Source organism: Anopheles aquasalis, chromosome 2 (genome assembly GCF_943734665.1).
Source record: "Anopheles aquasalis chromosome 2, idAnoAquaMG_Q_19, whole genome shotgun sequence".
Lineage (NCBI taxonomy): Eukaryota > Metazoa > Arthropoda > Insecta > Diptera > Culicidae > Anopheles > Anopheles aquasalis.
The window spans coordinates 61,875,647-61,890,646 of record NC_064877.1 but is presented as its reverse complement, the minus strand read 5'-3'; the positions used below and the strand labels follow the sequence as shown (position 1 = coordinate 61,890,646).

The window sequence follows — 15,000 nt, the reverse complement described above, 5'->3', positions numbered from 1 at the left end:
ACAGCTACTACCCGGCTGCCAACAGCGAGTTCAACCGGAAACAAGCCTCACCGACAAACGTGGTATACCAGAGTAACCGTGCATCGGAGCGCCCGAAATCTTGCCAGGGGACAGAGAACGGAACTGGCAGCCGGCGTGGTAGCAGCTCACCGAACGCCCGGAAACTGTCGCTTGCCCAGGACTCGATGATGCTGAACGATCAGCAACCGGGACCTTCGCGTAGCCGCTCGACCACGCCACAGGACGAGAACCGAAACATCCTGAGCATGACGGGCTTCAAGGGTGAGGAGATCGTACCGGGGGTCATCGTGGAGGCGGAGTACGTCGAAGAGTTCTGAAGCGCGAGCAGCCCGCTGTTTGGCCTGTTTCAGCACACCTTTCGTTTGTTCCTCTTACGCTGCCGTGTTGGTTTGTTCTCAGAACACGTTCAATAACTGTTTTATGCTGTTACAACAATAAAGGTATTTAACCCGCAAGACACAAAACGCATCATGCTCTTCATGAATCCGACTCGTCGGTCGTTATTTATTGCGTTACAAGAACTCTTGTTTTGCGGTCGCTTTCTGCATCTTGCTGCAGATGCTTGCACGTGTTCGTGGTGTGGTTGATTTGTGTTGTGTGTGAAAGGTTGGGGCTAACATGTTCGTGTACGTGTTTGGTTTGTTGCTTTTGATTTACATTCTTAATAGCATTAACGAGTTTTTAATAAATTACAGGAAATCGTGTGACACCTCAGACCCACCCAAATATCCATCCGCCATCGAAGAGTAACAGTGAGTGTCCCCAAAACAGTGCTGCTTGCAATGCGTGTGTTGCATTTGTCCATCGTTGTGCCACCACCCCATCAATACCGTGTGCCATCGGTGCCGAACGTGAGGCATAGCCTCGAGATTTGCCTTTAAAATGTATCCTCTCCCCCGCTCACTAACGGAGCAGAGTACAGAGCCTAGAACTATAGCTGTAAAGTGCGGGTGTCTGCAATCAACTGCACACATCCTGGAACCTTGCTGCAGGTCTACTGGGTGCTGAAGGTGAGCGGAAAGTCTCCACGGTGCTGGTTGATGCCCGACTTTTGCAGATAAATCTCCCGGTTCGCCTCCTGGATCGCTTCCCAGAGCTTCGCCTCGGACATGATCTGTCGCAGCAAATCCTCGACGGCCGGTTCCGTGTTCAGGTCCAGTAGGCTGCTGATGGATTCCTCGTTCGGATCAAAATCCCCACCCGACCGGTCCTTCCGTGTGCTCTCCATGTTCTGCAGGTGCCGCTGAAGAAGAGCAGCGGCCGCGGCCGATGAGGCCGTCGATGGTGGACTGGTGGCCGTCGAGCGCTTCTTGCCACAACCGGTGAACGCATTGCAGAAGGGTCTTTTCTGTGGCTCACTGTTGTACTGCCGGTATGCACGTGGTTGCTGCAATGGAATGGAAGGAAGGAAACCACGAGATATTATCGCTTTCTTTATCCGTCGAGCAGGTACTTGACGATCCACTACTTACCCTATCGACTACACCGCATTCCAGCATTTGCAGCACGCAGAAAAGGGCCCCGAGCGACAGCAACAGCTTAGCGGATGTGGCCGGTGTCATGATGGTGATGAGCGGTAACAGATGCGTCCTTTGGCTTGGCTAAAGCAGTTAGAAGAATGAACATCAACGGAAATCATTATCGTTATCGTTGGCGCGAAGCGACGAAACGGTTGCCCTTGACCGAGTGTTGAAAGGATTCGCGCCGAGGGCTGAGGCAAACCACCAGATGCACTTCAAATGCCACAAGACAATCGATCGAATGCATGCCACAGGCTTCCTGCTCGCGGGTCGCCAGGGATGAGTACGGCCACATGAATACGCGATAGGATCGGTGGTCTCGTGGAGACGCACGGTCATGCTGTTCGGGATAAAGTGCGAACAACTACTGCACGCGCATCCCGTGGCGAAACGCCGGAACATGCGGCATGACCGCACTGTGCCGCACCAGCATGGAGAGGGAACGTGTGCTTGATTACCATTTTCTTACCATTCATTCAATATTGGTTTGGCCAAAAAGAGTCTTAAAGAGGTAATCGGTTTGTTGACTATTTATCTTAAGTAAGTTTGGGAATTACTTATTTCAATAAACATCAGGACAATAAAATATTCGGTTCCACTATTCGGTAAATAGTCAGTTTATCATTTGCATATTAGCAACTGTGCATAAATTAAAGAAAATTTCGAAAGAAATCACACATTCATGCGGCAACTCGTGCACTCTCCTTCAATTGCATCGTGCACCACCGATGCAGCATCCTTGCGCTTCTTCTGTTGCACTGCCCACCGGCAAACCGGCGAGCGTTGTCTGGCGCAGACAATCATTTGTCTCGAAACAACATAACTTCCCCGCTGGAATTTCCACCATGCTGCTTCACTCTCGTTCCCTCTTGCTCTCGGCCACGAGTCACCGGCACAGCCAAAAGCGCTTTTCACCGGTTGGTCTACTCACCGGCTAACGCACTCACGGAGATTCACAGACACTTCTTCACAGAAGGACCACTACGGTAAATCACAACCGACAAAAGGGACCACAAAACCGGCTACAATCTCACAGTTTACACCTTTCGGTACGTTCTTTCGCACTTTCCACGAGAAGCGACGAGTTGAAAAACAAAAAGACGGCAGGACGTTCGGTGATCCTCTGCTGCTGCACTAACCGGAAGCGGATACGCAGTACGTGCTCGTGGTTCGCCTAATCTTTGCTCACTGAAAATCCTTCCTGCCACGGGTGTGCTTTTATATACGGCGTCGAACCACCCCTAAACTGAGGCTGAGGCTGAGGATGAAGGCCACCCGTGGTGCTCGCTACTTCTTCTTGTAAATATAATCCGTACCGTACCGTGAAATGCGTGTGCGTTTATCACGTTACATAAATGCACATGATTTTTGCATAAAATCCTCATTTTAAGAGTAGTGCTGGTATTATGATCCCCTTAAAGCATCCGCACCCTCATCCCCACCCAGTGTCCAGTGTTTTCGTGTTTGTTGGATGTATTTTCAATTTTCGGTACCAAGGCGGTGAAAGAAAGGAGTAACGGACACGGTAAAGGAGAGGGTCCGCAGGATGCTAGTACACGGCCAGTGGCCGGCACCAGCATCCTACGGACCATTTCGGTTAGAGTGGTCGGCGATCGACGCCAAGTAATGAGCAAACCGCAAAAATCGTTTTAAAAATGACGCCTTCCGTCCAGCCAATGGCCAGCCAGGCCAGGCCAGTTTGCCGCTTCCCCGGTAGATGGTTCACCGAGTATTATCCAGGACACGTGGAGGCGTGGACACAACTGGTTACGGCAATGGCAAAGGAGGGGTTGGATATTTCCTCCACCGGCCCGGCAGGATGGATGTTAGGCCAGCGATAGGGATAGCGGGCTAACAGCGAGCGGCGGAACACTGGCGAAGTGACATTTCTTGTAGCGAAAACAGCAAGCGCCAGGCGGTGGGAGAGTCGATCCCCATCCACTCCTCCCGACCTGGAACGGCTCCAGCGCCAGGAGAAGAACATGCTTTTGACGCGTGATATTTAGAAAAAGGAGGCCGGTCACCCGGTCGGCCGGTGGGTGGCATTCACCTACTGAACTTACTCTGCCCCTCAACCCCGCGTGCTACTACCCCTTTGCCGTTCATCGGTTTCGATTCCGTTGCATTACCAGCGGGTTAAGCAAGAGCCCATTATTCAACTGCACTCGGCTGCAAATGCATTCATTAGATTAATACAATGCGTGTGAGGTGTATGAGGGGCTTCCTTTTTGTTTAATTTACAACGACCCCGTTACTGCTTCTCAGCTCGGTATGAATCCCGCCTTGTGTTTGATAATACGTTGAGCGCCTTATCAAACGGAAACGCTAACCATGCTGCTATGGCGGGGGAGATCGCGAATTAACGCATGATTGCAACCAGCGGGTTAATATGTTTGGTCTTTTGGTTGGTTTTTGTCTGCCCGTGTGGTGCTGTGCTGGTGGTTTGTGACAATTTTGAGCGATAAGCTGCCTCGTGCGTGTCTAGGCTGGCGCATTATGTAATTACTTTGAAAAATGGATCCAACTAAAGGAATAGCAATGTGGTTCCTGCTGTTAAGATCGATAACGCACAGATTGGGACGATTAAGTAACTTTTAGTGCACCGAAAGAGGGTCAAATCATGAAGCAAGCAACAGTTTCAGTTGTCCTAGATTGAATAACGGTAAAGCATTATTAAGAGCCTTTTTTTTAGAGATAATACGATAACTGTTTGAATAAGCATAGTTATTAAATGGAATGAATTCGCACGTGCAAAGGGGGGACTCCCATACGGATCATGACGAGTCATATGCAACCAGCCAAACCAGTTTATGCTTCCAGCATGCCCTGTCATGACCCCGAATGGGAGTCAAGGTCAATGATGAGCCTTTTATTTTGAACACAAGGTGCATCATCATCAAAATAATTTCTCGCGGGTTTCGCGAAACTCAAATCATATTCACGATTTAATTCTGATTTCGGCTGCGCATCTAATCGACAGATGATGTCCCTCGTATCTGCTGCAAAATCAGTTCTTGTGCATAAATCGGCGACCCATTTCCGTGACCGTAAATGCCCCCATGATCGGCACTCACAACAAACCACCCTGTCCTGGCAGCTTCGACCCGGGATTCTGGGTATAAATGACCGATCTTGAGCCGGTCTTGCGTTTAGTTCTTTATCAGTGTTCAACAGTTAATTAGCAGTGAACCACTCCGCATCAGCGATGGATCGCCGGATTGGTTGGTGTATTTTGTTACTTCTTGTGCCCTGTTTCGGTGATAACGATTGCCAAACGCAAAACGGTGCACTTCTGAGCATGTTGGAAGCGGAAGTTCAATTCCTAGCCAAGGGGTACGTGCAGTTATCGTGGTCTAGTGTGGTGGTTTTGATAAGGTGCCTTTTTTCCCATGACTCAGAATCGCAGAGATGTCTTCGTACACCAAAGATATCGTTTGGAACACCATGCGCATGGAGATGCGTGTAAATCAGCTTCAAAAGGAGATCATTGCGTACCAGCAGAAATCAGCAACTGTTGCGTCCCAATCGAACCAAGCCGTGTCGACATCGATGTCCGGGGCTGCATCAACGACGTCTGGTACAACAACATCGGGACCATCGGTCTCTGGGAATCAAGCATCTGCTGGAGAAGGGTAAAGCAATGAAGTTCACGCGATCAGAGAATGAAATTAATGCCTTGTGGTGCAGCTCTACAACCGGTGCAAGCAGCTGCACTCTTCGACAGGCATTGGTTGATCAGCTGGTGGATGACAAGGTATCAATTGAGATAAAAATTAACCCAGGAATGACTAGCGAGTCAGCTAAACAGTCTCAACCAGTGACTCCTAAAGATCAAACTATCGTCAGTGCAGGTATAACAGGGTCGTATATTCCATTACCGAAATTTGATTTAACATTTACATTATCGATACAGCTCCGCTAACTTCCTGCTCCGAGGTGACTAAAACCGGCATTTACAAGCTGAAACTGACGGCAAACACGACCGCGGATGTGCTGTGCGATGCAGAGTACGATAAAGGAGGATGGGTTGTGATACAATATCGATTCAATGGGTCCGAGGATTTCTACCGCAACTGGACCGACTACCAGAAGGGCTTCGGCGCATTGGACGGCGAGTTCTGGCTAGGCAATGAAATCATCTATCAGGTACGTTCCGGGGGAGTAACCTGCTGGTTCTGATCCTGTACATTTTCCCGTTTGCAGCTGACCGTGGACAAGCCTCGGGAAATTGCGTTCGTGATGGAGGATTTTGATGGCGCAAAAGGAGTGGCTCGGTACGCGACGTTCAAGCTGGGTGATAAAAGCGAAAAGTATTCGCTCAAGAGTTTGGGAGCGTTCAGTGGCAATGCGGGAGACTCGTTGAGCCGCAACGTGGGCTCGAAGTTCAGTACGCTCGACATGGACAACGATAAATCGGACTCACATTGCGCCCAGCTGTACGCCGGTGGTTGGTGGTACGATAATTGCCATCTATCGAACTTGAACGGACAGTACATGAAGGGAACGACGACGGTGTACGCCAAGTCCATGTGTTGGAGTTCCTTCAAAGGATTCTACTACTCCCTCAAATCGTCCCGCATCATGGTGCGCTTTTGAGGCGGATAAGCGATCGGCGAACAATAAATACAAAGCCTGGTTCGAGGAGAAACGGCACTCGTCCGTTAACGTGTTTTCAAATCGGTTTTTAACGGGAAATCGATGAAACTCTGCGCCCTCAGCGCCCTCTATCGAGCAATGTCGCCCCGAAAATCGATCAAACAATCTCACCAAACTCACCAAACTCACCACAATACTATCTTCAGCGCCCTACCCCCCCCCCCCCCCCCAAACGATAAAAACTGTAAGTCGATAAGTCAATCGATAAAAACACCGAAACGTCAAAACTTGAAACGGGGCGGACGTGTTTGTGCTCGTTTTCCGCAAAAAATGCAAAATTCGCCAAGTTTCCGCTGAATCGAGACCATTTCGTGCGTGGTAAGAGCAAATCAAAGAACCAAGGCGGTCAATTTTCGCTACTGCACCCGGAGTGGATAATCGTGCGTGCGTGCGTTTCGTGACAAAAATCCTACACGGCGGCGGGTGGCGGATGACTAAGGGAATGTGCCCCCCCTGCCCCCGCCCCCGCTCTGGTGACCGTAGTGCGGTGCAACCAACCAAACCTCCCCCAAATATGCTAATAATTTAATTATATCTCGATGCTGTGCACGCCACAGAAGTGTTTTTGTTTGGATTCCGGCGGTCGAGTTCGTAGAACTTCCGCTGCGCCGTTGTTCCGTCCACCACCGTGTCCCCTTCTTTGTTCGCCCAACAATAATTTATGCTTGATGATCGTGTTCCGTGATCTGTGATCTTCTCCCGAAGTTCCGTGCGTGCGTGATCGTTGTGTGCGGTGGAATGCACGGGAAGTAAACAATCGGAATATCGATTTTCAAGGGCGTTGTAAGAGGTCCGATGGCGGTGTGCGTGAGACCAGAAGTCGTAGACCGCGGGGTTGGGTGAACGGTGGCGGCTGCGCGTGAATGTCGCCCTCCTGTGCCGTCATCATCATCATCAACGGTCGGACGGGGGCCATGACCAGTCGATGATCTCATGCCATTTTGGAAACGCCAACGAAACTGGCCCCCAAACCACAACCACACGAAGCAAGACAAGATCCCGCGATTCGCGATAGAAGTCGTGTGTTGGCGGCGCGCGCGCTCTGCTTTCCTTCCCCAACAGCACACCCCCCCTCACCCACCGAAAGGCTCTTATCGGAACGAAGGGAGTGCGTGTGGCTGTGGTGTGCCCAACCATGTATTGATTTGTTATCTTCCTGCTCGCTGCTCGGTGACAATCTCGTGTGAAGGTTCCTCCTTCCGCTCATCATCAGTCAGCCAGCGAGCCAGCCAAGGCCCTTTCTGCAGGCCTGGCACTTTATCTTCGCAAACACTCTCTTCTCAACTCAGTCACAGAGGCACGTTATCAGTGGTGGAATTAGGTTTTTGCCGTTCGAGCCGCTGGTACACACGGTGGCCATCCGTGAGGGTCCGGTTCGCGTGATTCATGCCACCAAGATCGGCCATTTCGATCGGACCATCCGTAATTGTGCCATCCAACCGGGAGTTTGCTAAATTTTCCATGGAAGGTTTTAATATAAGTTTATTTGCAAACAATCTTAAACCGTGATAACGAAAACAGTGAAGTTACTCCCTCTTTTTAGTGTGCGGGCATCGTTTTTAGTGGCGAAGACTTCTGTTCCGTCATCTACAACATCAGAGAACTATTGGCCAACAATTAGAGCATCAATTGAGAGCAGGGGTTTCGGTCGGTCGATCGTCAAGAAGCACCAAAGGGTGCTGAACGGCCCAAAAGTATCCAAAAGCCAAAGAAAAATCTAAAAGAAAATAAGGACCACTGATCTCGGAGCAACAGGTACTCGAAGCGATCATTAAAGGACGATGAATTAAAGATTAAAGATCAGACGATGAATTCCCAATCGTCGAACCCGCCAACCGTCCACAAAGTGCTTCCCATCGAGAAGTTGTGAGCAAAACTGAAGAACTTGCTCCACTATTGTGCCACAAAACCGTTGTTAACGACAACTTTCGCGATAAAGATCCCGAAGAAAGAACCCAAAAACGTGCATTTTTGCGACAACTACCGGAAGATGGCACGTAGTTTTTGTTCAGGGAGATGATAAACTTAGCTTCCACAAGAAATTTACCGAACTCAATTATCAGTTTTAGTTTTCTTTTTAACGAACACGTCAGAATGGCTTCATGTTCTGCGCAGCAAAATCATGTGTCGCGATAGAACCGTACCCCCCCCAAAAAAAAAAAAACCCAACGTTATCGTGTTTCTTCTACTTTTCGTTGTTTTCCAGAGTGCAGCCAATGTGGTGTTGTTGTTGTTGTTAGCGGTGTTGTGAATGGCCGCCAAAAAGCCGTGTACTACTCCACTCTAGTGTTGTTTGACGATTGTGTCTCGCGTTTAGTGGTCGGTATTGAAGTAGTAGCAGCAGTAGTAGAAGACGGAGTAGTAGTAGACGAGTGTAGATGCATCTAGTGTGACCATCGGCACCAGCAGCAGCAGCAGGTTATGAACAGAAACATGAAGCGACAGCTGGAAAAGTTTAAAGAAGAGATCAAATCGAACCTCTCCCGGTAAGTACCAACAGCCATCAGCCATCTTCTTCTTCTTCTTTTCCTTCACTTCTTAACCAACCGACGACTGGCCGCCACGATGGCCGGGCTTTCCGGTCCGATGATGCAAATGACCGGCCGTTTATCCACTTGTCGATCCGGTGGTGGTGTTGTGTTCAAGCTCGTCGGCCTCGTTTTCCTCCCTTCCTTCCTTCCAACACCACCGTGCCGGTGCTGGCCAATCATTGTGTGCCGGAGCAAAAAGGTAACTCCGTTTCCCAGATGAATGCTTGGCATAATCATTTATGAGCATAAGCGCATTGATGGATAAAGACGAAGGAAGGGTATCCCCGAAGGTGGTGGTGGTGGTGGGGCGTGTATTGAACTTTTCACGGCCACCGGCGGCGCACACGACGGCATGATGTGGTCAGCGCTTGCGGCCCCATCGTCTTAGAGAGAAGGGGGGCTCTACAACCCGTTGACATGGTGTTGGTCCCGCCCGCGGGGGGCTCTACAACCCGCTAACGATGGCATTGAAGAAGAGCCCGCCATCATATCGGTGGCCATAATTCGTTCATATACTCATAAATGGGTGGTGGTTTCTCGCTTTTATTATCCCGGAACGTCGCAGCAAGCAATACCCCGCAGATCGTTGGCCGTAGCCCATGCCATGGTGGCCGCGTTGTCCATATTTGTTTTGATTACCTCACAGAAACTACGTCCTCAGTCTCCTAGGGGGCCACCGGCTGGTCGTCAAGCTACCGTGAAAACGGACTGATTGCGCTGTTATGCGATAATACGCTCCCGGGGCAGGGCTTCTCCGTTTGTGCCTTTCATTGACGCAGCACGAAAACCTGTTGCCGACTGGCGCACAAGTCTGGACGCCTGAGATGAGGGCAGATGAGTCGATCAGCAGCAGCAGCAGCCGGTCTTTCCATCGGTTTATGCAAAACACACAAATACGCGAGCGATGGACTGCTCCCGAAGGTGGACATTGTCATGCCGAGTGAACAGTCAACCGGACCAAGGAGATTGAATAATAATCTTGGCCAGCGCACCCCGAAAATCCGGCTTCCTTCGCCAACAGGGGCCTCTGGTGGTCAAGAGTGTGATAAGAGCTGCTCGTCCGCCCTACTCGGTGGTGACGGTTACCGTTTCTCCTTCCATGCAGCTCCGGGGTGGATTTAAGCCACCCCGTGGCCCGGCGGCGGGACATTTAGCGGGGTTTTGCTGCACTTGAGCCGACCGGACTGGAACTGGAAGACACACACTCTTTCGGGTCGTATCGCGATCGATAGCAGCAGCACAGCCCAGCGGGGTCGGGGGGAATCTTATCGCGAAACGAACGCCCCACGAGCGATAAGAGATGGCTGCGGCTTGCGAGAGTTAACGTGGCGTGGTGCTGTCCAACCATCCATCGTGAGCCGTCGGGTTTGGCCGATTTCTGGACTGATACATCGTTCTAATAATCGATCAATTACCTGGCACGTCCCCGGTATTTCACGCGAGAAAGCAGGGGACTTTCCCGTGGACCACTCCAACGCAGGGAATTGGAGCATTAAAAGCGGATTGAGAGCATAAACGATGCGGGATCGAGTGGATCCAACAAGCTCCCTGTCCCCCCCGGGGAGGCCACTAATACAACGGAGACAATTAATCGCGATCAGCTCGGATCGATCGGAGTTTCCAGCGTCAGTGGAAAATTGGTCCGCGATTCACTTTTGCTTCACGCCTGGCCTGGCGTTTGGCGGCCAGACTCGATCAGCAGCCCACCACCAACACCTTTTTTTTTTTTGGGGGGGGGAAAGGGAAGAGATTATCGTCGCTTTCCGTAGGCGGATGTTCCAGTTTCCGTTTGGTTTCGTGGCCCAGACGCGCACGGCGACAGCATGCAAATGAGACCCCTTGGTTGTGTGTTTTTTCCCTCCGATCGATTTCGAGACATAATGTGTTCTGGGCACAGATTGGCGGATTCAGAGTGCTTCTTGCCCCCTCCCTCTCCCCGGGACAAAAAGGAAGATGAGCGACGGCGACATCCGCCGGTTGTGATCGTCTTCCTTCGTCTGGGATGCGTCCGATTGTCGTAATTTTGGGGTTTATTTGGTGAGAACGATGTGACCACCAGTGTGATGAGGCATTGCCGGGTGCTAATTGAGTCCAGAGTCCAAGATTGGGTTATTCCACGAGTCTCTCTCGATGTCATGTTGTGCAGAAGGCTTAAGGGGAGGCTTCGGTAATTTCTTACCAAAACACGGACCATTTTTGACGATTTTTTGTGACGTAACCATTCAACTTTATTCTTTCAAGTGTACGTCATATTTAACAGCAACTTTTGAAGAATATTTGGTTCTATTTTGGGGAAGATTGATTAAAAACTTCATCCATGGCATCAAATTTATGAAAGTGCGTCTGCAAAATGATACTTTTTACAGTGTCCATCGTAGCTGGGTGATGGATTATCAGAAAAATACAAACCGATACTCGTTTAAAAGATTATAAGTTTCTCCAGGCCGTCGAGTTTTTATTGAGTTTCCTATTTTTCGATTTTTGGCAGATTTTTTTAAGTTGAAAAAGTGATGCTTTTTGTCATTTTACCTAAAAACACGATTTTTAAAGATTTGTTTTAAAAAAAGTATCAACAATTTTCATGAAATCTCGACGGGGCTACCTGGCAAAGATTGTACAGATTATGTGTTAAAAATTTCGAATCGATCGGTTCAGCAGTTTTTACGGTTCGATGGGCACCGACTTGCTGCTGCATGGAGACTTGTATGAAACGCGGATTTAAAAAAATCTGTAACATGGTCAGTTTTACTTCGATTGATCCAAAAAATTTACACAATGTTCTTGAAAGGATCAGCTTTAAGGGAAAAATGTTAAAAACATGTGTCACAAACAATTCAATACCGAAGCCCCCCCTTAAAATGATTTTTATTTCATTCTGTGTGGAGTTCCGATTGATCTACGATCGACGATCAATTTGTAAGTATTGAAGATGATGTGCCACAGAATCAAATCTAGAAATTAACAACAGACTATGTTTCTTGGCATAATCTGGGAATCGATTATCAGCATTAGCGATCTCTTCTTTTAAGTACAAATACGTCAAAACATATGATATGAGAGCAAGAACTTGCCCCGTAGAAACATCTTTGAAGATTAAAACATCCTCAGCAACACCGAGATCGTCTATTTTCCCGACAAAGATCTACCCTCTCTTCACCTCTACTCGGTGGATACTTTTGTAATAATCCAACAAGACATGCATTTCGTTATTATTAGCATGCAGCAACAGCCGCGTTGTTGTCGGGCAGCACAGCACTTGAACATCAGCTGCTCGATGTCACTCGGCTAGAGGTGTGAATCTGCAGTCTGGAGTCTTACCATCGTCGTCTCCTCGGCAAAAGCCAACGACACTTTGCCGCCGTCGTTTCCGTTTGCCAAACGCCTTTTCGGTCACCGGGCGCACCAGTCGGAATCGTCTGTGATCTATTTAAAAGTCGCTTCTCAGTCGCGCCGCAAGCGTTTGTCTCTGGGTTGTCGGAGGCAGCAACATCTGCACTCCAATGCCATGCCATTCGCGACGATATGACATTTCGGTGCAGCCAGGGAAGGAGGGAAGGTGGTGCCGTGAAGGAACGGATCCCGAGCTGGAAAATGGCATTGCCAGCACGCTCTTCTGTCGTTCGGTCATGAGTCCGGATACCATTTAGACCTCTCTAGGGTCTCGGACAATGCTCATCCGGCACGGCACGGCACGGTGCGCTGTCTGCACTGCCTGCGGATCAGGGGATTAGTCACGAACCGGAAATATGAGCGTCAAAAGCGCGCACCCACTGTTGTCTCTTTGGCGGTGATGGACCCTCCAGGCCTTGGAAATGGAAAAGCATCACCACCATCCGCTCGCCACCGGGGTCGGTCTGTGCTCGGTGTGTCAACTTTCGCTTTCGCGTCGTATTGTTTGCCCTCATCGTCGTCATCAGCATCATCACCATCATCATCATCATCAGCACCGGCGCCGTGTGATCGTGGCAAAAATTATACTCCAACGCCGCGGGGGTGCAAGTGTTGTTTTGGTCTGTCGGTGGTTCATTCCGTCTGGTGGAATTTTCACTTTCCAGTTGATTTTTAGGACTCTAAATGGTTTCTAGGGGGCACCTAGGAATAGAATAGCAAATTTTAGTTTACGATTCTGCTCGTAAATCGATCGGTCGACCGGTTCGAGAGCATTGATTTTATGATTATTTGTTCTGTAATGATTTATACATTCCATTCCGTTCCGCTTGGGTGCAGAAGATGAGTCTTCCGCAGTCTCGGAACTCTCTGGCCACTAAGGCAGTCGCTCCACGATCCACTAATCCATTAATCATTTCGATTGCGGTTTTTATTTAATTACCACACTGCGCCCCTCCTCAAACTCGCCAGCCCGTTGGTCTAGCACAAGCGAGAAGCGTCTTTGTTTGGAACCGGCACCGAGTTTCGCACAAAGATTAATGAGCCATTTTACGGGAGACGGAACAGGGACGAGACGAGCAGACCAAGAGCTGTACCAAAGTGTGCTCCGTGTAGATTGCAAAATTCGCATGCAAAAGTCGGTGCCAAAAAGGGGATGGTAGTGGTGTGTGGGGTCCGTCTGTCCGTCCGGTTCACGCAACCGAACACGCTGGAATGCTGCCAAATGGGCCACTGCAGCCTTTTTGGTTGGAATGTGGTTCCGCTTCCGGTCACCAGAACCAAAATGAAGGAGGAATCGACGAGACCGCGTCAGAAACCGGGTCAGCAGGTATGTTTGTTCAATTAGCAAAACGACAATCGGTGGCCCCGCAGATATAGACACCTGAATGTGGGCCAGTGGATCGATTAGGCCCTTGGGTCCGGGATTTTAAAATCCATTTTGCCGCTGGCGTCGGAAATCAGGATTATCCTGTTGGCAAATGAGAGCGAATGATATAACGTGCGCTATGAGTCGTTTGCATGGCTTTACGGCGGATCGAAGGGGTTGGAAATCGCGCAAAACTCATTTGAGCCACGGCCACACTTCGAACGGAACCATGTTCTCGCTGTAATCCTCTGGATTCTGGTTTTAATCAAAAAACACCAATCCCCAGCATTTGAGGGACGGAAAATCTAAATATTGAATTCGTTCTGCTGTACATTGTTGATGGCTAGTTGCCGGTGAAAAAGGAAAATCAAACACGAAACAGCTGGCCAACCACGATCGGGGAGCGCGGGGTGCGCAAGATGCGCATGGATGATAGTAATTGCACCGAATCGCCTTGCGCTCGAAGATCGAACGGAAAGCAAGCTCCCCCATCATAGATCAATGCCCCCCAGGCCGATGATGTGGTTTTTTGAGCATATTATTGAACGAACGAACGAAGCTCTTGTTCGAGCGGAAAGCATCGATCGGATGCCGGGGGGCTGCAGATCATCGCGCGCGCGGGTGGATAAAGAGGCGCCCCCAAGTCGGGCAATGCTCTGTTACATATCTCGCTTGGTGGAGGGTGCGAGAAGTAGCATTGCGAAGAAAAAGGAAATTTATGGCTGTCGATGCCGTTTGTTAACGCGATTTGTGATAGTGAGAGGAAGAGGAAGATTTGCTTTGCTTTACTTTGCTCTTCCTCCCATGGACCGTCGAGGCGCCAGTTCGCAGCCAACACGCTCTGGCTTGCGTAATCAGCTTCTCCCAGGCGCGAGACGCACTCCCGCGCCACTCTTGATTCGCTGTTTTTGCCTAACACTCAAACCCAACACCATTTTCCCCCTCATATCTACTTCCTTTGCGGGTGCTGTTGGTGCTCGATTGTGTTCCATCCGCGCTTGAAGTGCGTACACAAAACCTCTCCACAGACGCGCCATTCCATTGCTTGCTTTTTGCTATTAAGATTTGACACCAGCTGTTGCTGCTGCTGCTGCTGCTGCACTACGCTACGATCATGTAGCACGTGTGCTTGGTTCGGTCTCTCACGGCCTGGCCTGGCTGGCTGGTTGCGATATGTTTTGCTTTGCATTCTGCCCGGCCATCCGATTGTTGGTTTTCGCTTTGTTTTGCTGTCGTAGTTCGCGTGTGAAATATTTATGCTTGCTAAATAGACATGCGGTCGCCATTCACTATTAGTGTTCCGTGTGTCGAGATGCTGTCCTTCAAAAAGCCGCCGAGAGGGCATGACGCGGGTGTTGCCAGAAGCTTATGCTGCGGTTGTGTTGAGCTGGTCACATGTTAATCACTTATGAGGCGTTTTGCAACACCAACGCCAACGCATTTGTGATCGGTTGCAGATGCTCTAGTTTCCTTAGTGGTTTGGTATCAATGCTTTCGTTTTGCATAAAATGTGGTA

At 49.7% G+C, this 15,000-nt stretch overlaps 4 protein-coding genes across 8 annotated transcripts in view; 3 read left to right on the top strand and 1 right to left on the bottom strand.

Moving 5' to 3' along the window:
- Positions 1–475, top strand: part of LOC126569960 (neither inactivation nor afterpotential protein C) — a 7,582-nt gene extending 7,107 nt beyond the window's left edge. For both annotated transcript variants that reach the window (XM_050227387.1, XM_050227388.1), the window contains exon 13: positions 1–475. This exon is cut by the window's left edge and continues 154 nt beyond it. In XM_050227387.1, coding sequence (XP_050083344.1) covers positions 1–338 — 338 coding nt within the window. In that variant the 3' untranslated portion in view covers positions 339–475.
- A 49-nt stretch (positions 476–524) lies between these two features.
- On the bottom strand, positions 525–2,698 carry LOC126569961 (cardioactive peptide). The gene is made up of 3 exons (XM_050227389.1): positions 2,473–2,698; positions 1,494–1,622; positions 525–1,408 (listed from the first exon to the last, which is right to left on the bottom strand). The coding sequence occupies exons 2-3, from the start codon at positions 1,581–1,583 to the stop codon at positions 1,016–1,018; spliced, it is 483 nt and encodes a 160-aa protein (XP_050083346.1). The 5' UTR covers positions 1,584–1,622; positions 2,473–2,698; the 3' UTR covers positions 525–1,015.
- A 2,048-nt stretch (positions 2,699–4,746) lies between these two features.
- On the top strand, positions 4,747–6,137 carry LOC126570162 (ficolin-2-like). The gene is made up of 5 exons (XM_050227712.1): positions 4,747–4,874; positions 4,940–5,173; positions 5,229–5,392; positions 5,455–5,687; positions 5,745–6,137. The coding sequence occupies exons 1-5, from the start codon at positions 4,747–4,749 to the stop codon at positions 6,135–6,137; spliced, it is 1,152 nt and encodes a 383-aa protein (XP_050083669.1).
- A 281-nt stretch (positions 6,138–6,418) lies between these two features.
- LOC126581130 (uncharacterized) overlaps positions 6,419–15,000 on the top strand; it is a 16,969-nt gene continuing 8,387 nt past the window's right edge. The window contains exons 1-2 of one of the 4 annotated variants that reach the window (XM_050244601.1): positions 6,419–6,515; positions 8,404–8,683. In XM_050244601.1, coding sequence (XP_050100558.1) covers positions 8,619–8,683 — 65 coding nt within the window. In that variant the 5' untranslated portion in view covers positions 6,419–6,515; positions 8,404–8,618. Of the gene's footprint in view, positions 6,516–6,558; positions 6,578–7,811; positions 7,953–8,403; positions 8,684–15,000 lie in introns of those variants that run through there. The other 3 variants (XM_050244602.1, XM_050244604.1, XM_050244603.1) reach the window with 3 other exon arrangements.

Excerpts from the sequence above, each read along its gene's own strand:
- LOC126569961 (XM_050227389.1), bottom strand. The coding sequence starts at position 1,583 with ATGACACCGGCCACATCCGCTAAGCTGTTGCTGTCGCTCGGGGCCCTT. Across the intron at positions 1,409-1,493 it reads AATGCGGTGTAGTCGATAGG|CAACCACGTGCATACCGGCA; the intron begins GTAAGTAGTGGA and ends ATTCCATTGCAG.
- LOC126570162 (XM_050227712.1), top strand. The coding sequence starts at position 4,747 with ATGGATCGCCGGATTGGTTGGTGTATTTTGTTACTTCTTGTGCCCTGT. Across the intron at positions 5,174-5,228 it reads CAAGCATCTGCTGGAGAAGG|CTCTACAACCGGTGCAAGCA; the intron begins GTAAAGCAATGA and ends CTTGTGGTGCAG. Across the intron at positions 5,393-5,454 it reads TCAAACTATCGTCAGTGCAG|CTCCGCTAACTTCCTGCTCC; the intron begins GTATAACAGGGT and ends TTATCGATACAG.